Source organism: Histoplasma capsulatum, genomic scaffold (assembly GCF_000149585.1).
Source record: "Histoplasma capsulatum NAm1 scaffold_6 genomic scaffold, whole genome shotgun sequence".
NCBI lineage: Eukaryota > Fungi > Ascomycota > Eurotiomycetes > Onygenales > Ajellomycetaceae > Histoplasma > Histoplasma mississippiense.
The window spans coordinates 2,151,926-2,171,663 of NW_001813977.1; the positions used below are offsets into that span (position 1 = coordinate 2,151,926).

Genomic DNA, 19,738 nt, shown 5'->3' on the forward strand with positions numbered 1-19,738 from the left:
ATAGCTGTACCACCGACGACAGAATAGGCGTCTCCTATTGTCTTGCGGAGGAAGAAGGAGGAGGAGGAAGGAGGGGATGGCGGTATGCGCGAGCGGTCGTTGATCGGGTTGCAGAAGGCAGGCTTCTGGGCAACGCTGTGCGGAAGGACATAGTTGGAGCGAGGGAGGAGGATGAGGGGGTTTATGGCAGGGACACAGAGGGGAGAATTGGCGTGGGAGGAGGGCCAATGCTGGCAGACAGACGGACAGATAAACGACGGGGCGGAATGGGAGCCAGCGAGAGCGTGTTTGGAGGAAGTTGGAGATGGAAAACGTTGTGTCCTTGGGGGCGGGTTAGGTAAGCGGCGGCTGGCGAGTGATGAGTCAGCAGAAACTGAAATCATACGACGCGGATGCATACGAGATACAAAGGAGCCAGCTCTGTGTACGCCCGATAGTTGCAATTAATTACGCTTGGGCAAGACAATTGGATAGAAATTGCGAGCGTAGAGGGAAAAGAGACAAGCCAATGCGACAGATAACAGGGAGGAAAGAGAGCAACTACCACATAAGCCATGAAAAATGCTACAGATCCATCTAGGACAAGCGGAAGCGGAATCGTCCCCCCAGGAACCCTCCATACAGGACAGCACAACACCTAGGCAGACCCTGCATGCAGGCGAATTCATCAGAGATAGATGAAACCAAAAAGAAATCAAGGCACGAAACGAGGACAATACAATGATTTTATGTTGGATGCGCTTGCGCTGCTGGGTGTGGCCTGGCATCGATTCGGCGGCCCTCCTCCTTTACTTCTCTTTTGCTCCTCCCCACTTCGACTACATACTCACATTCATATGTCCTGCTTACATCGCGGTATAACTTCCTCGTTCTATTTAACTCTTGTCTCTCCCTTTTTTTGTTCCTTTTTCATTCTTTCTTGCTTTTTTTGCCTCCCGCATCATCCCGCCACTGTCCACTTTTGCCCCATATTTCATCCCACTATCAAAAACAAGGGGGTAAAAAGTGAAGAAGAGAAAACAAGCAAGTACAAAATTAGAAGCATTAAGAAGAAAGAAAACAATAACATCAACATCAAAATCAAAATCAAAAGCTCTATTTCTTCACGCTAGCTTCCTTCAGGGTCTTCCACTCGAGCTCATCCGTGTCGTCGGCGTGGATGCTGACATGAGGGTTCAAGGCGTTCTTGAGCGTTTCTCGGGTCGTGGCGTAGATCATGGATGACTGGTTTGCGGCTCAGTTAGCACTTTCTGGAAAAAATTGGCATGGAAAAAGGAAGGAGTTTTGGTGGAGAGCCGGGTTACTCACGAAGGTTGGCGTTTCGCTGGGGACCCAAGAGATGAAGATGATTTTTTTTCTATTATGCGGTTGGACAGAGACATATCAGATATATTTTATACATATAAATGTGTGTGTGTGTAATCGGATTGCTTTGGGGGAAAGGACATAAAACTAACCGAATACCCTCACTCCCAAGGTCGAACTCGCCATCGTACAGCGCATATCGTGGCGCGGGCTTCCCATTGCTATCCTTGGCCTCGATCAGCTTGGTGCGGAAAGTTTCGTAGTCGGTATCCTTCGACGACTCCTCAACGACGATCTCCTTCTTGTCATCTGAGATCTTGAAGATGATATATTTCAAGTCTTTGAATCGCAAGTTGTTGGTTGCTTCCATGCATTCTGCGCTTACTCGCACTCTGCATTTTGGTTGAGAAATTTATTTTTTGGCTTTCTGTTAGCACATGCGATTTTGTTTTTTTGGCAAAATTTGTTCAATACGAGGCGGTGTAGAGTCCAGTTTATGTTTGCATCTTGAATGGCGACACTCTTGAAGGTACTCCTGGACGTAGGCCGGGAGAACGATAGGAGAAACATGGAAAAAAGAGGAGGCTTGTGAGGTACGAGAAGAAGACGAAACATGGTTAACATACCCGGAGACCTAGCGCCAGCAAAGATACACGCATCCGATCAGCAACTGACTCCAGATCATCCACAAAATGCTGTACATAAGGGCCGAACTGGGATATCGTCATCACTCGCTTCTCTCTCCTCCTTCTCCACTTACCGACATGATTGCACACTGAACGTAGAGGACCGGACAAGAGGTGACGGGTTCGCTTTAGTTCTGTGTTCGTATTTCAAGGAAAAAACGGGGGAGGCGGTGGGGAGCAGTGTGTTTCGTTCCGGGAGCGTGAACACTAGATAAATGGATAGATCCGCAGGACGGAGGGGAACCCCTTAGCAAAATTTGCTGCTGCTGTCACGGAAGCCCGTGGGCTGTTTGGGTAAATAATGCCATCACAAGACAATGGCCAGGGGCACAGCAGGGCTCTGAGTAGGGAAATGAGGGGAGGATTTTGCAAGCTGTTGTCGTTTGGAAGATGTTACAGCGGAGCGCAGCACGTACCTGTGTAGAAAGGTAAGATGGTGTGGGGAAGTGGGAGTGGAAGATGTGAGAGACGGGCGTTGTTGGGAGTGGAAGGGAGAAACAGAAGCGCACTGAGGAATGATTGTTGTTTGTCGGAGGATGCGTGACGAGGGGCTGAGCCGTTGGTGGGGTTGCACCGGCGGCGGGCTGCTGTTGCCACACACAGGCAGCTTACCACCACGACCCACCGCATCCGCATACAGTGGGTAGGCAGCCATCAGGAACGTTGGAAACCCCGGCGGCCTGGAATGGAAGACGCATGCATAGGGCAGACAGACAGATATTGAGATTACACACCGGTTTCGTTCTCCCTAGTTAAATAGCCAGTTTGTTATTTTTATATATCCAACAACCAGGTACTTCCCCAGAGTTGTGTGGCCCAGAGTTGTCCGGCCGTGGAAACCACTCCCTTGATCTGTCGTCATAAACAAGCGCAATATCACGTGAAAATGACTAAGCCACACAACGAGTCGACTTGGGTATAAAATTGATAGTACATAAATGATAAGGGGATAGAAATTCACCGAAGTAAGCAGGATAGTGATATTTCCGCGATCAGAGGAAAACTAATACGGAAAAGAGGGAAGGAAACAGAGATATTCTCAAAAAAAGTAAAAATCAATCCAGAAGTCACATTTTTAGCAAATATTTGTCTATCCGAGATCCCAAGGGTACTAAACAGAAAGAAGCGACTGTGGGAGCAGGAGGAGTGGAGAGGTTTCTCTATGTAGGTATCGCTCTGTCTGTCTCTCTGTCTTTGATGTTTGATGGATGGAGAGAGGAGAGGAAGAGAGGTGGGGGGCGAAGGGTTCGGGGATTTTGGTTCTTGCGTGCCGATGCTGAGTAGATGAAGATTTGATGAGGAGACAGGATAGACGAGACAGAGGGGAGAAATTGGGGAAACGACCAAATAGACAAAAAAAAGGCGGAAACAAGATACTAATAAAAGCTGGAGTAAACCAAATAAAAGTAGTATAAGACAGGCACACATAAAATTACATGAGAAGGAGAGAAAAACGACAATGAAAAATAGAAAATCAAACCAACTGAAAACACCTCATCAAGACGCATAAACGCAAGGAGATACATCGATAGGCGAGATAAAGATTTTCACCCCGCGACTCCACTCCCCCTCCCGCCCCAACCAACACACACACAAACACACACACACACACACGCAAGCCATACATAAAACATAATCATACAATGAATCGCTAAAAAAGCATAGCCACCGAAGAGCTGACTGCTGTAGTTATTTTTCTTCCTTTTCTGTACACTGGTCAAGTCAGCATGTCATCGATGGATGACCTCAAGGCAGTAGCCTGGGATGAGCGCACTAAAAACAGTTTCTGTTTTAGAACATGCCACCACCCATGCCGCCCATGCCGCCCATACCACCAGGAGGTCCAGCAGGGCCCTTCTCCTCTGGCGCCTCAACAATAGCCACCTCAGTGGTACCAAGTAGCGACGCGACGCCGCTCGCATCCACAAGCGCGGTACGAACAACTTTGAGCGGATCAACAATACCAGAAGCAATCATATCGACATACTCGCCCTTGGCGCTATCGAAGCCCCTATTGAAGTCGCTGGCGTGCTCATCGGTCAGCTTGCCGACAATGACACTCCCTTCCAACCCCGCATTCTCCACGATGGTGCGTGCGGGGCGAGTGATGGCGGACTTGACGATGCTGACACCAAGCTGCTGGTCGAAGTTGGTCGGCTTCACGGACGCGAGGCCGTTAGCCGCGGCTTTCAGGAGAGCGGTGCCACCACCTGGAAGGATACCTTCCTCAACAGCGGCGCGAGTGGCATTGAGGGCGTCAACGACACGGTCCTTCTTTTCGCCTACTTCAACCTCAGAGGCACCGCCAACTTTGATAACAGCAACACCGCCGGAGAGTTTGGCGAGGCGTTCTTGGAGTTTCTCCTTCTCGTAGTCGGAGGTGGTGGGGTCGGCGATGACGCCACGGATCTGTTCACAGCGCTGTGCGATGGAATCCTTGCTGCCATCGCCGTTGAGGATTATGGTGTCTTCCTTAGTGATGGTGATGGAGCCAGTGGAGCCGAGCATATCCGCAGTCGCCTTCTCAAGTTTCATATCGAGCTCGTCGGTGAAGACGGTAGCATTGGTGAGAATGCCGATGTCGCCGAGGATGCTCTTGCGGTTGTCGCCGAAGCCGGGAGCCTTGACGGCGGCGACCTGCAGTTGGCCGCGTAGCTTGTTGAGGATGCAGACAGCAAGAGCCTCACCCTCAATGTCTTCAGCGATGATGACGAGGGGTCGTCGCAGAGTGGTGGAGGCTTCAAGGGCGGGGATGATGTCCTGGACGGCGGAGATTTTCTTCTCAGAAAGAAGAATCAGGGGCTTCTCGAACTCAACTTTCTGTGCCTTAGTATCGGTGATGAAGTAAGGCGAGACGTATCCGCGGTCGAATCGCATGCCCTCAGTGACTTCCAGCTCATCCTCGATGGTCTTCCCGTCCTTGACAGTAATCACACCTTCCTTTCCGACTTTCTCCATGGCGTTGGAGATCAGCTTGCCAACATGGGTATCGCCATTGGCAGAAATAGTAGCAACCTGGGCAATTTCCTCCGTTGTGGTGATATCCCTCTTGTTCGCCTGGAGGTACTCAACAACAGCCTCAACGGCAGCCTGGATGCCCCTCCGTAGGTCCATTGGGTTGCATCCCGCCGCGACATTCTTGACAGTTTCGGAGAAAATTGCCCGAGCAAGGACAGTTGCAGTGGTAGTTCCGTCGCCTGCGACCTCGTTAGTCTTCGACGCGACGTCCTGTAGCAGACGAGCACCCAAATTCTCGAACTTGTCTTGAAGGGTAACTGCCTTCGCAACAGTGACACCGTCTGCAATTCATATTGTTAGTGTGATTGAGAAAAAAAATAAGAACAGATGTAGGTGGAACGGGAAACAACCTACCCTTCGTGATCTTGGGGGAACCGTAGGAAGACTCAATCAAGACATTTCTTCCCTTGGGACCGAGTGTTGTGGAAACAGCCTTTGCAAGAGTGTCAATACCCTTGAGGAGTGCAGCACGACCTTCTACGCCGAATTTGAGTTCCTAGTACAGCCAGTCTGTTAGGCATCGACTCGCACGGATACACGTAGGGGAGATCTAACAACAGCCACTGCAATTTGCTGCGGCGAATTGCAATTAAACCAAGAAATAGCATACCTTATGGGCGAATCTCTGCTGCTGAAGGCTCAAACCAGCGGAACGAAATCGAGACACAGGCGCGCGTGTGGGGGCAGAGGAAAGGACCGAAGCCCTGGAGGTAGACGAAAGAGCACGCTGCATGATGAAGCTATTTTGAAAATATATTAAAGCTATATAGAATAGCGGGAGGGAGAGAGAGGGAGAGAAACAGCGCTACAAAACCCAAGCGAAATCCCACGAGGCAATGAGAACGGAGAGAAAGAACGGAAGAGGTGAAGCAGCGAAGAGATGAAGAGATTAAGAGGTTAATAAAAAAATTGGAGGTTGTTTTTTTTCTTCGAAGGTTCTCCAGGTTCTTGGCGTAGAAGCCACTAGAAATGTCATGTGATGAATAGATGAGTAATCGTGTCACGTGTATATATCCTATTTCCAGATGAGCGGTTGATTTTCGGGAACCACTCGTCGTCATCCTAAGCTTTCGCATCCACGGACTCAATTATTTGAAGGTGTGTGGAACTTAGGCTACGGCTATGCGTATCGCTTTGGGCTGTTCGTTGGGCTGCTGGGCTGCTGGGCTGCTAGGCCTGTTGCATGATCCGTGAGTACCCGCTTCAGCATACGTCCATTCACACTGTGGAAGTTCCAATCCGGCCAACACCTCTGCATTGTCTGATATATGAACTGGAAAAAAATCCAGAATGGAAGACTCCACGTGTTCCTTTCTGGAGAAATTAAAACAAAGCGGTGACTGGTCATTAATTGCGTCAGGAATGTTTTGAAAAGGACAAAAAGAGCTGCAAACCGCAAGGAAAAGGAAAGTAAATGAGGAAAAAAAGAGAAAAGAAAAGAAAAGGTCAAAAAAAAGGAGATAATAACCAATATGCAGCAGTGCCTCGTTTCAAACTATGCGTCAGCCGATAAGAATGTAAGTTCAGCCTTCTTCTCTTTGACGTGAGAAAGCGCGGCATATAGCGTTATGCAACCAGATGTCCTTCTCATGTGTCTTTGAAAAAAAAAAAAAAAAAAAAAAAAAAACGATCATTAACCTCATGGCTCGTGGCTTGCTTCTTGGTAATAGCAGCATTTCCATATCACAAGCTGAAAAACAGTGGGGAATAATAACATATCTAGTTAAAAAAAAAAGGGGGTGTGTTGTCCACATATTCTTTTCCTCAGGAAGGGATCAATCAGAGGCAACGGGGTGGAAGATGTAGCCAGCCCGTGGCTGTACGTTTCTCCATTTCTTCTCCTCTCTCTGTACGACTGGGACTCAAATTGAAGAGAGATAGAAAAATGAGATGATAAAGGAATGTGTGAGGCAACTGCAAAAACTTATATAAAAAACAGAAAAAGAAACAATACAAATATGGATGACCAAGCCAGCGACCCTCACGCTACGAAATACCCAAAATGGGACGAACGAAATCCAAATTTTTCCCATGCCCGTCATTCAGACGAAAAAGATTCCTTCCGGCCGCATGTCGAGAGAATCCCTCTGTTCGAGAGCAGCTGAGCCCTGGCCCACGCCATATCTAAACCTCAGGCAGGCGCTTATTCACAGTACCTACCGAAACCTCATTCATTGGCTACCCTGTTTCTTGATCCTGTTTAGAGCAACGCTTCGTCCATTCCGTACCCATACGCGCCAAACAGGTCCTCAACATGGCCCCCACCCATCTGGGCGAATTCAACGTCAAAGTTATTTATCTGAGACAAGTCGCTCAATCCATCCATTATGGCGGCCTGGTCTGCTAGTGCTGCTGCATCTGTCTCCTGGGCCTGTTCGCGTTGTTTTTGCTGCTGCTGTTGCTCAGGTATCTGTGTATGCTCTACCAGGGCGGGAGATGCGAACGAGAGATCTGCGATCTCACTTTCCCCGACAGTTCTGGGTTCGGTATCAGTTCTGTATCGGTATGGGATGGTTGGTGGGGATGTGTACGTGGATGGATCGTGGTCCTGTGCGGAATGATGTGGCCTTTTGTTGTTTGTGATATCAAGGTGATATGGGTTTTTGCTATGCACATGTGGGTTATTGTTATGGCTATTATGCCACATTTCTTCGGCTGAATAACCTCCTTGTGTGGGAGTCGGGATGGGAATGAGCCGATTGCGTGGGGCCAGTGAGTGGGCCGGCAGCATGCCGCTATTCGGGTACATACGTATATTGTCATGGTATCTTGGAGTGGCGCTGTGCCCCATTCCTATACTGGCGTCCTGCCTCATGCTCAAAGAATTGCCTTCCTGCTGGAACCCGATACTGGCCATGTGGCTGTTGTGCCTGTGGTTGGCATAATCGATATGGTGACCGCGCCCCCGGAACATTTCCACCGTGGATACATGCGGGGAGCTACTGTTGGATCCGGGCCAGCCATACGGGGACTGGTGATGGTGGTAGTGCTGTTGGTGCGGATGCCCAACTGCCCCGGTGTCCTGTATCATGGTTTGGATATTCCTCACGTCCATATCAACGGTACCTGCAGGGCTACCCAACATTGTCTCCCTTGATGCGGGACTAGTATTTTGACCCGGAAACTGGCGTCCAAGAGCATCGATCTTGCCATTGCCATGTTGACCGTTACCATCACCCACTACAGCACCATTACTGCCACAATTGTCCGTGCTGCCCTTCGGTATACGAAGCTTGACAACTTTCTGCTGCGGCGAACGCCCACTCAATGAAGTAGTTTTTGTGTGGTTTTGAACTCTAACTTTATACTTGGCTTTTGATCCAGCATTGCTTTTTGGCTGGACCTGGTTTTTATAGGTGTGGTCGTGATCGTTGCGGTTGTAACTCGGCACCAACGACGCAGCACCGTCGTTTGGGAATTGGAGGAAACTGGCTCCTGCAGCAACATATTCGCCACTGCTTTCGCTGCTGTTGTCTTTGCCAATTTCACCACCTGCGTTCGCGTCGTCTTCCTTCTCGATGTTACTGTTGCTGTCGTTGCTGCGATTGTACGTGTTTCTCAAGCACGCAGCAACCACCGCGCCACCATCGTCCGAATCATCTGAATCATCCGAATCAACATCGCAATCACCATCACTCCATTCGTCAATTCTCATATTGGCACAGCCTGACTTAGTCGCCGTAGAACCTTTTGGTCCATCGTTACTATTCGCGCTCCCAACAACGGTTGCTCCCCCACGTTTCAAAGGTGGCGGCACCTGTTCGCCTTCCTTTTCCAGCCTCGCACGAAGCTTGGTGAGATGCTGTGTAATTGCTCCATCTGAGATACTACCTCCCATCAGCTCTGCAATTGTTTCCCATGGCAGTTTGATGCTCTTGGTGTTGCAGGCGCTCTGGATACAAAGGAGGAGTCTGTTGTTTAGAGTCTCTATATTAATTTTAGATTTAAAGGTTAGCTATCCCTATTAGTAGAGCTGGCAGAAGAGAGCAAGCGGAGGTTGTTGGCTCTGGGGCGCAGGGATGGGTGGAGTGAAGTTCATGAGCGAAATGACGACCACTCACGATTCCATCGTACTATGTTCCTCCTCTTTGGGCGGTTTAGATTTGGTTTTCTTATGTTTTGTCTGTTGTTTTTGTGGATTGCGCTGTTGTCCTTGCGCGGTTTAATGGGCTTCGTTGCGCTGACTGAGGCCATTGTTGTGGTCATTGTTTGCTGCTGTTCCTGCTGCTGCTGTTGATGTTGTTGCTAATCCCCCTGAAGTGAATGACAGCCGTTTATGTTAATGTGCACGTTTTCCTATTTCTCTTCCCCTGTTGGCGACGGGTTTAGCCACGTCTGAGTAAGAAACGAACGCAAAGGGGGAGACATACACACACACACGCATTCCTATTCGTTGCTTCTTCTGACGAATACGATGCGGGTGTGATTTTGATATCTTCAATCCCTGCGTGTCCCTTCTTTCGTCTCCGGTTTCTTTAACCTGCTTTATGAAGTGCCTTCTCGCCCCATGGATGAATGGATGGGGTTCGTTGTCAGTCAGATAAATGATGGAGGAGAGGCAGAGCGGAATATGCACAGCAGCTGACGGTGGCCGACCACTCCAAGTTGCGCCTTTGCAATTCCGCTCTTGGATAAGTGAGAGATCGTTGAGGAGAGGGACGAAGAGTCCGCTTTACTAACGAGTCAGGAACTTATGTCCTTCTCTTTCGTGTCATGGGATCCCTCTTTATGATGCGGCCTGTTAAGAAACGGACCAGGTTTATATTTAACGAGCAGAGCTGGTATGAAAGAAGAGCTGAGGAGAGTGAAGGTGTCTGGTGCAAGGGGTGATGAGAAGAGACGGATGAAGGTCCAAAGACGCTGATGGACAAGTTGGTTATTGAGTGTTTGGAGGGCGTGCGAGCTTGGCTGCCGTGGTGGCAGCTTTGGAATAGGAGGCGTTAATAGAGAAGGTCAGACACGATTGCCAGCGTGGAGGGTTTCTAATCTGGGGGATGGGGGAGGGTCTTCCTTCAACTATGATGCAGATCATTGATACGACATGATACGGTTTTTGCTTCTCACTTTTACTTTCGTTTACAGCCGCAGGAACCGCCGCCTCTCTGCGATGGTAGAGTTCAATGGACACTGCAGATATAGTACATGTTTGCTGATATCAGTAGAGAGCATTCTTGGTATAGATATTGATGACAGGTAATGCTGGGGCTATCGAGGTGAACGGATAACCATGATATAGAGAGGGACAAGAGAGAAAGGGCACCCACACATATACACATAAAATTTGAAGAGCAGAGAAAACCCAGAATAGGAGAGACGAAGTTAGTGCGAGAGCAGAGTGACGATGGGGTGGTGGCCCTCCTTTTACTGTTGCAGCTGGAGTTTGTCAAGTTCCCAAAACTACCTCCAAACTCATCCATGCAACCCCTCCATTCCTTCACGTCTAATTTTCGGGCCATGCATCAAAAAGAGAGAGAGAGAAAAGAAAAATCGTCAAAACATCCTTTCCCTCCCATGCTCCCGGGCCATGGAAGCGGCAGAACTACGCTTGCGGGTTAAGTTCCATTTTTCATATTCCAACACACAGAATAATACCCTAGCCAGCCAGTCAGCATTCCATCGCAATCTGCCCTTGGCTCATTCTTCTCTCTGCAAACAAGGCAAGGAGAAAGACACAAAACGAGGGCAACTGGGGTTCCCCTTCCACCCCCGGGAAGCTCTGCTCATTCTCGCTCTGTGCCAGGTTTTATTTTAGTTTTAGCGTTTCTCTCACCGCTGCAGGCATACTCCATCCCTCTGAGATTGCTCGCTTATGTCTTCTAGCATTTGGAGCTTGCATGGGTGGTAACGACCTTGCATGGAATGGAACATGATGGTCTGCGAGGGGCATGTATACTGCGCATATCCATGGACATGAATGGATGACCCCGTGGATTGGAACCATGGCAGGGGAACCAGCGCCGTGGGTATGGTGCCGGGCTGACCCAGAGCAGCGGGACCGGCCGGTAGAGTACAGCTTTTGCTGGGCTAGGCTTGACTGATATTTGGGACAATGAGGGGGATTCTGTTCTGCTCTATTCTGCTCTGTTCCTTTTTTTTTCTTCTTTTTTTGTCGAGAGTTAGTGCCAAGAAATTTCAAAATACGTTATTATCTGGAAGTAACGCATGCTGTGGTTGTTCAGTGTATATATGCAGTTACCAGCAGCTTAAAACAAATAAATAAAGAGGAAGAAAATATCACAGATCCTCAGGACCAGCAATTAACTTTCATCCAACAGATCCACTCAGCCAGCGTGTGCTGTCAGGTTAGACAGGCCCCAAACCCCGAGGAGAGACTGCCGGACACACACTACGCCCTTCGAGCGCTGCAGAGTGAAAAACCATTCGGCGAATTCGTTTCGGAGTGGCTTTCCCGCAGCGGGTCCGTGGCAGCGACCATTTTTCTTTTTTTGAGTGTTTGTATGCATGCTTGCAGCACGCGTGCATATTGTTCCCTTCCCGGCAGCATGGATTGTGGGAGGCTCCCTGTCCGGCTGGCATTCATGGGCTTATGGAGGAGAGCAAGAAGAGAGTTATCCTAGCGCAAAAAAGTTGAGGGCGGGCAACTGACGGACCTCCGGACTGGACGAGTCTGCTGTTTATATACTGCATACATGCGGAAGAAGTTAGTGGGGGAACGGGCCGACTTGCTTGCTAGTGCATGAGACGGTTTGTGAGGGGTTTGACGTTGGAAGGGGCGATGAGAGAGAGAGAGAGAGAGAGAGAAAACGAGAGGAGGCGGGTAACCAGGCGCTCTGCTTGCCGCCATCCTCAGAAAAAATTATTATCTCTAAAACGTGCACCCCTGGAGCACCCCTGGAGCACCCACTGAGCACCCACTGAGCCAGCGTGCAATACCATCAAATAAAGTGACAACAATTACAGCAATATAGGAGGGTCCGGGTCTGGTGGGTATTAGCGAATAATACGCTGAGCTCGTGTGATGAGTAGCGCGGCGAGCGCAGCGCTTGGTTACCAGGTGTGATGTGGAGGTGAAGTTGCAGGCCATCTGCTGAGGCTCTGTGCGCCGTTTTGCTCCACGCAACAACATCGCCAAACATGGAGAACACCGGAGGCCAAGAACAAGGAAGAAGTACAGTGCATACAGTACTAGTGAGTCACTGTTGGATCGAATCCTTTGTTGTTGCTGCCAACTGTTCTCTGCCGGTCTGGGTCTCCACACACTCGCTATTGCTGCGAGCTGGGGAGTTCCGAACTGGCGGGGGTTCTGCAGACCACAACACTTGGTTTGTACGAGTATCTGAACACAAATAGTATTTTGTTGCCCTCTCCCTGGTCTGATTCTTGTTGTCAAAATATATTAAATTGACCATTTTTTACTAGAAATTATTGCCATTGCGTCCCCAAGGCTATAACAGATACACATGCTCTACTTGACTATCTGGGCCTTGTTTTTGCAGCAGTTACCAGCCTTTCTGAACGACCGCAACAGCGTCTGTGCGGCAACTATATATATGGCTAATGCAGCTGACAGGCTCGGCATTGGTTCAGGGGTAAATATCATGCCGTAATTCAACGTGGGCTGAAATGCTCGTAATGGCCCTGCCATGCCATACTACTTTTTCATGTACCATATGACGCTCCTAGCACGCTCTGTACTAGCAATCTCCGTGAGCCAAACACGGATGTGGTTTCAAGAGATTCTGAGGTCTTTCAGCATCCAAGGACTTTTTGCTGTTGACATGATATTATACCACAGTCTGGTGAGCTGCCTCCCTCGCAATCAGAGCCAAAGTTGACAGAATGCCGCAAGTCCTCAGCTACATATGCGGGAAAAGCAAAATCTGACCCTACACAGACATTGAATCCTGCCAGAGAGTTGTTACCAAAATCAAGGATAAGAATTGTTTCGAATGAAAACGAGAGCTTCAGCCAAGGGGTCGCTTCCCCACCTAGCAAAGTGTTCATGAGCGCGTCAAGCAGGTCCTGAAAACCAACCAGCCAGAGCCAACATACAGCAAAATACTGTAGACAACAAGGAATGTCAATTGAATTCTTTGTGTCTCAATGTTGACCTTCTTCAGAACAACCAGAAATGGTGACCGACATCCAATCGATGCAAAGCAACTACTGCAACTACTCACGGAGAAACTGGACCATGAGCCTTGCTCATAACTGTACTGTACACCTTTTGAAATTTCCGGAGTATTGGGCGCAGCGGTTAAGATCACCTGTGTTGCATATGGGTAATATCCACTCGTTGGATGCGTGGCTCACATGAAGCAGAGATATATTGGATTTTTAAGAAAGCATGGAGTCCTTCCCACCTTGTATTCCCGAGTTCAATTATATTGAGATGGTTCTATTCTTTCTCATGAGGTTGGGTGAATTCTCCATATAATTCTAATGGGCTGAGCAAGGATTGAATATGAATGTGAATAAATCAATTCAGCGCCATGAAATCTCCTGATCGAAGAGAGAAAACCAGTAGCAGCCTGGATATCATACTTGGTGGCCTGTCGTTTGGTAAGATGCTATAGCCCACTGCTGCAGCTTTGAAGAAAAGGCCGCTGGATCAAGAGGGCGTGTCAAAACGGGCCCGTAATAGATGCATTGAAAGACGACATGCTTCCTGCCACAAAGCAATCTGACATTGCTGTAGCGCGCTGGCTCCTGTATTTAATGGGAATGAGCAACGCTTGCCAAGGCATGTGGCTCCATTGATCTGCCGTTGGTCGTGCTCGGGGACATCCATCAGATCTAGCTACAGAGCCCTCGAGTAATGCTTGGTAAAACGCCAAAATCAGTAATATATATTATATTCGCGAAAAGGGGGGGTGGAGGGAGTGTGAAATGGTGGAAATTTTCCTGGTACTTGACTGAACGGGTTTAACTACTGATACGGCCACTTACTATGTACTTTAAAAATCAATATGGAACATTATAGAGTATTTAAATGCTGCAAATGAAATCAGCACAAAACGTCCGACATTCGGAAGATACGGTTACTGTGTTCTGGTTTTCCAGTGCTGCCGCAGCTCAATAGTCCCGGACCAACTTGAAATATCGACAATTTATGGCAGAAATCCAATTGCCATCTGAATTGGATTGAGACACTTAGGCATAACTCGACGATTGAGGTATGTAGGCAGTAGAGCTTCGCTTACGCACCATTATCCCGTCTTCCGCCTTGGTTGCTGGTAAAGATCAGCGTCCCTTGTCGCATGAGGTTCAGAACAACTGCCTATCACGATAAATTTTCTGTCCATATCCAGCTCAGTGAACAGTATGTCACGCTTGTATGTGCTTCGGGCATATCTAATATACCCCACAGAGGATTACAATTCAGAGAGAGAGAGTGAGTTCGAGAATAAGTATCTGAATGATTGCTGAAAATATTTGCTCCCCACTTTGATTCAAGAGATCCGTCAAGGATACAATTCGGCTCCGCTGCTTGCATCGGCATATTAAATATTAAACTCCTTTTCAGGCAATATTGTCAAATACTAGGCTGGTCACTGCCCGCAATTGGTCCAGTCTTCTCGCCTACTTGCTTAATCATGGATCTGTAACTTAAACAGTGGGGTGGCGACAGCAATGGGGTCGCATTGATCATCCCGGGTTAGGACCTCGACTGATACCCCGAAGCTGTAAGGGTGATCTTGCAAGCACTGTTCTCGAATGGCCATCCTGCCTGTCGAGTCAACTTTAAGGGCTCTCAGGTTTTAGATCTCAAGTGATTAGCTACTGGTCGTTGTCGATACTTCACTGGCTGATGAAATTCCGAAAGGATAGAAGTGTCTGTTCCCAGGACTAGCCCCATGAACAGCTGCCTGTGAATTTGCCAAAAGAAAAGGCATGTCGAGCAAAGTACAGAGCAAAGTACAGAGCTGGCTTTCTGTTGTTCGAGCATCCATCGATTGTTGGCTTGTCACGGGAGGCCGACGCTAACCCAAATAGGACCAATCTCTTCCTTTCCATCGCTATCCAATTCAATCCCATCCAACCCGCGCAGACATCTCAATCCTCGCCTACGCTTCCTCCCTCCACTGGAATTCTCGCTCTCTCTCTGGTATTACCTGGTATTACTGAAGAACGGTACACACACAGCAAACCATGGCATTTTCGTGGAAATCGGCCGGGCTCACGTACGTTCAATCGTCTCTCCTCCCACCGCACCATCGTTCTATACCGCAATGCTTGTCCCCATTTGCAACATGTCCATTGATATGCTGACAATATATCCAACAAAATTACCATATAAACAGATACAACCGCTACCTCGCCGTTTCCGCTCGTGCTGTCCGCCGATCTCTCAAGGAAGCGCCCCGCGCCCAGGCTGAGCGACGTGGGGAGATGGATTTGAAGTTTTCGCAGTGGCAGGTGAGTTGTCTTACCTACAAGGGAGCGATTAAGGGTGTTTGAACATCGAGGCAGGGCTCCCAAGGATTACGGATCTGCTAATGATTATTCTTTGATGTTGAATGGCAGAATGGGAAACAAGGAGAAGTAAATCAGCTTTCCGCGTCGTCGGCTGCGGAGACCCAGGCTGCCACTGCCGGGTCCAAATAGATGGTTGTTATTTTCTTCCGTTGGTGCTGTACGGGGTGGATGGGTGGTATATATGGAGCTGAATCTGACAGTGGGTGGTAATGGGGATGTGGTTGATAGAATTGCCGCTGTGTATGGGGTTGATGTATGCAAATATATATCCTTCCTCTTTTTTGTACATGTACAGTACCCTGATCGATCTGCCAATGGATTTATATCTCATTTTTTGCCAATTCGATGACTGGCGATTGCGATTGTCAATTGGAGGCTGTTGTATCTCGATGTGCGGCGATTCCAGCTAGATAACCCTTCCTTTGGACGGTGATCAGCGCTGTAAAAGAAGTCATAATTTATCAACAACTGATTATTGTCGAACCCCATATTCCACCTGCTTTCCCTGTCATGTTAGTAGTGGCTGTTGTCGAATACCTTCAATGATATATTTACTCGCTGCTCGTCGGATTTTTTTTTTTTTCGGTGGCTATTCTGTTCCCCTCCAACTTCTCTCCACCATCTTCACCACCAGCCATTAAGCAACCACATCAACTATACCAGACACAACACATATACTGTCGTCTGCTATTGATACCAAATTTCCCCTTGCCTACATACATGGCCATGGCTTAAGTTTCTGTCATCTTCACTCTTACGCCACACCTACCCACCACCGCCTCTGCTTCCCCGCGCATCGTCTGCGACGACGAAATGTCCGTCAAGGACATAACCGCCGCCTTCACAAAGGCCAGTTCTGGTGTGTAAATCAATATCACTCTGTCTCCATTGGCCCTCTTCTCCCCTTTCCGTCTTCAATGGCTAACTCACTTACCCCCTCCTCTGCTATCGTAACTCCTTTATAGTCCTGAATACCGGCCAGCTCGTCAAGGATGAGTTCTTCACGCTGTTCGAGGCGGTAGGAGCGTTGGAAGTGCGTCTTCTTTCCACTTCCTACAAATTTACTTGTATACCGATTTATATGATGCTTTTGCTACAAACATGCTCCATTGGAGCTTACTCTCCTCTCTCTAGAGTAGATGGGCCCCGCGCGTTCCGCACCTAGGGTGACCGATGCGATTTATGCCAGTATTTCCTATCTAATTATGGGTATTTCATATACATAGATCATGGACGAGAAAATGGACAGCGGATACCTAGCGCCCGGCGAAACACTGGATGATGACTACGATATCTCTCGGCGAATGTCGCCAGCGGAAGTGGTGGGGATTATGGATCAGTTGTTGAGCCATGAGGTGCGTTTTATACCTGCCGGGCATTTTGGGCATTCAGATTAGAGATACGAATCCAAATTGGGATATATATTGATACGGATATGAATACGCGTGGGGTATGGAATTTGGGCTGGGGTGTTAATGTGTAGGACAATATGTTTTAGGTTGCCTGGCATTCGGGTCATCCCCTTTCTCAGACGCTGTTTACTTCTATATACCTCGATCGAATGTTGTGGCCGGTGCCAAAGTCATTGAAGGAGGCGAAGTTTAACCGGTCGGGTATGACTGAGCATAAGAAAGAAGATGAAAAAGAAGGGGACGAGGAGGACGGTTCGAAAGGGCAATGCAATGAGCTCGTTGATCTCGTGCTGAGGGCGTATTGCCTGGCCCTCATCAAGGCGTGTGACCGCATAAACTCCAAAGTTTGCTCGGAATATTTTCATGAGGTGAGCTTGAACACGGGGCTTCGTTTTCTGAGCCTGGGAAGGGCCGTAGGCAGGCCTTAAGGGGTTGTTCGTGGTTGACGTTTTCATCCAAAAATGGAACATGGTACAATAGGAAGAAGATTTCGTCACGCAGCTCTACAGTCGCAATTTACTCGCCGATGTGGGATCGGATCCTATCCAACTTATTCTCGACGATGCTCTGTCATGGCTGGACAGGCAAAAGCAGGAGCAAAGTGGTGCCGTCGACGAGCCTATCCGGGAAGCCCTCGTTCACCGTCTGCTATTCCGCCGGGAGTTACTCTCTGGCCTGGATGTGGACACCATGCCTGCCAAGCAACGATCCATTCAGCCGTTCCTCGCCGCTCTTCGTCACCTTGGACGAATTGAGAAGTCAATGCACCTGGGCAAATCAGTGCCGGAGGCGTTTAGTTGGAAGATCCAGCGCCGGTTAGCGAGCACCGTTCCACCCAGGCCGATGGTCCATGTGAGTGCCGCTGATGCTATTGCGCATATGACGCGGTTTTGTCAAGATGCGGTGGATGTGCAGCAGATTCTGGAGTATCGGGGACCGTATAATTTACAGGTATGCCTCCTTTATATTAATTACTTATCATTTGGAAAAAATAAAATAAAATAAAATAAAACATTACGTTTCCGCTATTTCAGGGACAAAGTCATCTGCGCTGCATTTTGACTAACAAATCACATTAATCTTCACACTTTCTTCCTCTAAAATAGACATTTGTTTGGGCGTTTCAATCACGCAAACCGCAGCCATGTGCCTACATTCGATCTCTTGTCCAATCGCTCATCGTAAATGATGTGGAAATCCTCGGCTCTGTGGATGTGAAAGATTTCTTCTTTGATAGCCTTGCCGAACTTGTTTTGCCGCATAACCAGTTGTTGGACCGCAAGAATGAGGAAGTGGAAGCCCCGTCAGATTCACGGTTTCAGATCGCGAAGCACATGGATAATTTTGTTAAAAAGGCTGCGCAGGTAAACCGACATTATCTTAAGTTATTTTCGTTTGAAATAAACCTTTGTTATTTTGTCCTTCTGGTATTGTGTTTGCTAATGGTACCACCATATGTAGCCGTTTGTCGATACCTATCGCACCACGTGCTTGAACCGATGTCGAGTTCGCCGCACGCTCTGCCATGCCATTGTCGATTGGGATGCGCTGCAAGCAGAGGTATGTTAATTCGTTCGCCCCACTTGAACCCCAACGGCCAGCCTTCGCTTACCTATACCGTCCAGGCCGAAGATTTTGATGTCCATCTCTGCACTTTAACCTTAGAGCCGCCCATCGTCCTCCACGGCAATGAACCCACTTATTCATACCCACTTAGCAGTTGGGCATATCATGAGAAGCTCCGCCAGATGCGCCTCATCCTCCAACTAGGTTTTGAACTATCGATATACTCACCCGAAGAAATGCCCGGGATGTACTGGTACCTCGCGCATCTCTCTTCAACGCACCTTTCCCACCTCGATCGCATACGTTCTTGTGTACAAGCTACAAATAAGAGGACGGCGCCAACTCTATCACGCACACAGTCGCAACAGAGGCCTAATACCAATACTAATACTACCGCTGCGGAACAGCACCAGCGGGCCTTCCACAAAACCCTCTCCCTCCTCCACAGACTCACAACCGAACTCGTAGCCATCGACGCCTTCGCCATCGCTTTGCACGCCCTCTACGTCCTTTTATCCCGCTACCAATTACTCCAATCAACATACATTGCCTCCTCAACTCCTTCCACACAGACACATCCACAAAGGCAGCGCCCTTCCTACTCGTCCGACCACCTCCGCTACGAGCTGCGCATGAAACCCTTCCTTACCATCTCGCTGCCCGAACTTGTCCCCTTCGACACCTTCGAGCAAGAGTCTGGGCTAGTTGGGGTTAGCGACGCTGACGTGCTGGAGAGGGCGTCGAGGGCCATTGCGGAGGCGAAGAGGGGTGTTGAGAGGTGCTTGATGGCCGGCGCATCTTTGGAAGTGGAGGGCAATCAGGCGGGTAGTGCAGATGGCGATGGCCGTGACGTCCCCGACGAGGTCCCCGATGAGAAAGAAAGGAAGCGCCAACCTGCCAAGACGGACGGGAAGGGCAAGAGTGCCAAACTAGAACCAGAACCAGACGCCGAACCCAGACCCCGGCTCTTGCAGGATGACTGGACCAGTGATATGAAGGATTCGCTGCGCGCGTGTATTGGGGCCAGCATCGCCATTGGTACGGTGAAAAAGGCCATTTCTGCATCTGCGCCTGACGCTGCTAGCAATCCTGACGGGGATGAGAATGAACGGCCGAAACTAAATCTATCCGTTGACATCCCGCCCGTCGGCTCGAAGGGGCGCTGGCATGATTGGTGGGCTGTACCTCGGGTTACGGAGGTGTTGCCGCTACGAGGCAGCGGGTGATACATGGGTGCATTTACATAACATGGGTAAATGCGTGTAAATGCATGGTTAAAGAGTTCCCGGCATGCTCCCTTTCCCCCCCTCC

General features: G+C 49.0%; 5 protein-coding genes across 5 annotated transcripts; 2 read left to right on the forward strand and 3 right to left on the reverse strand.

The window, feature by feature from the left end:
- Positions 1 to 1,095: 1,095 nt before the first annotated feature.
- HCAG_06960 (conserved hypothetical protein) lies at positions 1,096 to 2,071 on the reverse strand (the record flags this gene model as incomplete). The annotated part of the gene is made up of 6 exons (XM_001539305.1): positions 1,096 to 1,224; positions 1,309 to 1,357; positions 1,458 to 1,644; positions 1,691 to 1,697; positions 1,932 to 2,018; positions 2,066 to 2,071. The coding sequence occupies 6 exons, from the start codon at positions 2,069 to 2,071 to the stop codon at positions 1,096 to 1,098; spliced, it is 465 nt and encodes a 154-aa protein (XP_001539355.1).
- A 1,711-nt stretch (positions 2,072 to 3,782) lies between these two features.
- Positions 3,783 to 5,742, reverse strand: HCAG_06961 (heat shock protein 60, mitochondrial precursor; the record flags this gene model as incomplete). Its single annotated transcript, XM_001539306.1, has 3 exons — positions 3,783 to 5,290; positions 5,364 to 5,505; positions 5,620 to 5,742. The coding sequence occupies 3 exons, from the start codon at positions 5,740 to 5,742 to the stop codon at positions 3,783 to 3,785; spliced, it is 1,773 nt and encodes a 590-aa protein (XP_001539356.1).
- A 1,467-nt stretch (positions 5,743 to 7,209) lies between these two features.
- Positions 7,210 to 9,203, reverse strand: HCAG_06962 (predicted protein; the record flags this gene model as incomplete). The annotated part of the gene is made up of 3 exons (XM_001539307.1): positions 7,210 to 7,664; positions 7,761 to 8,936; positions 9,071 to 9,203. 3 exons carry the CDS (start codon positions 9,201 to 9,203, stop codon positions 7,210 to 7,212), a joined length of 1,764 nt encoding a protein of 587 aa, XP_001539357.1.
- Positions 9,204 to 15,122: 5,919 nt separating this feature from the next.
- Positions 15,123 to 15,578, forward strand: HCAG_06963 (mitochondrial ATP synthase epsilon chain domain-containing protein; the record flags this gene model as incomplete). Its single annotated transcript, XM_001539308.1, has 3 exons — positions 15,123 to 15,154; positions 15,275 to 15,389; positions 15,498 to 15,578. 3 exons carry the CDS (start codon positions 15,123 to 15,125, stop codon positions 15,576 to 15,578), a joined length of 228 nt encoding a protein of 75 aa, XP_001539358.1.
- Positions 15,579 to 16,262: 684 nt separating this feature from the next.
- Positions 16,263 to 19,653, forward strand: HCAG_06964 (conserved hypothetical protein; the record flags this gene model as incomplete). The annotated part of the gene is made up of 8 exons (XM_001539309.1): positions 16,263 to 16,308; positions 16,415 to 16,482; positions 16,676 to 16,804; positions 16,948 to 17,229; positions 17,342 to 17,812; positions 17,968 to 18,225; positions 18,323 to 18,421; positions 18,487 to 19,653. 8 exons carry the CDS (start codon positions 16,263 to 16,265, stop codon positions 19,651 to 19,653), a joined length of 2,520 nt encoding a protein of 839 aa, XP_001539359.1.
- Between the last annotated feature and the right edge of the window lie 85 nt (positions 19,654 to 19,738).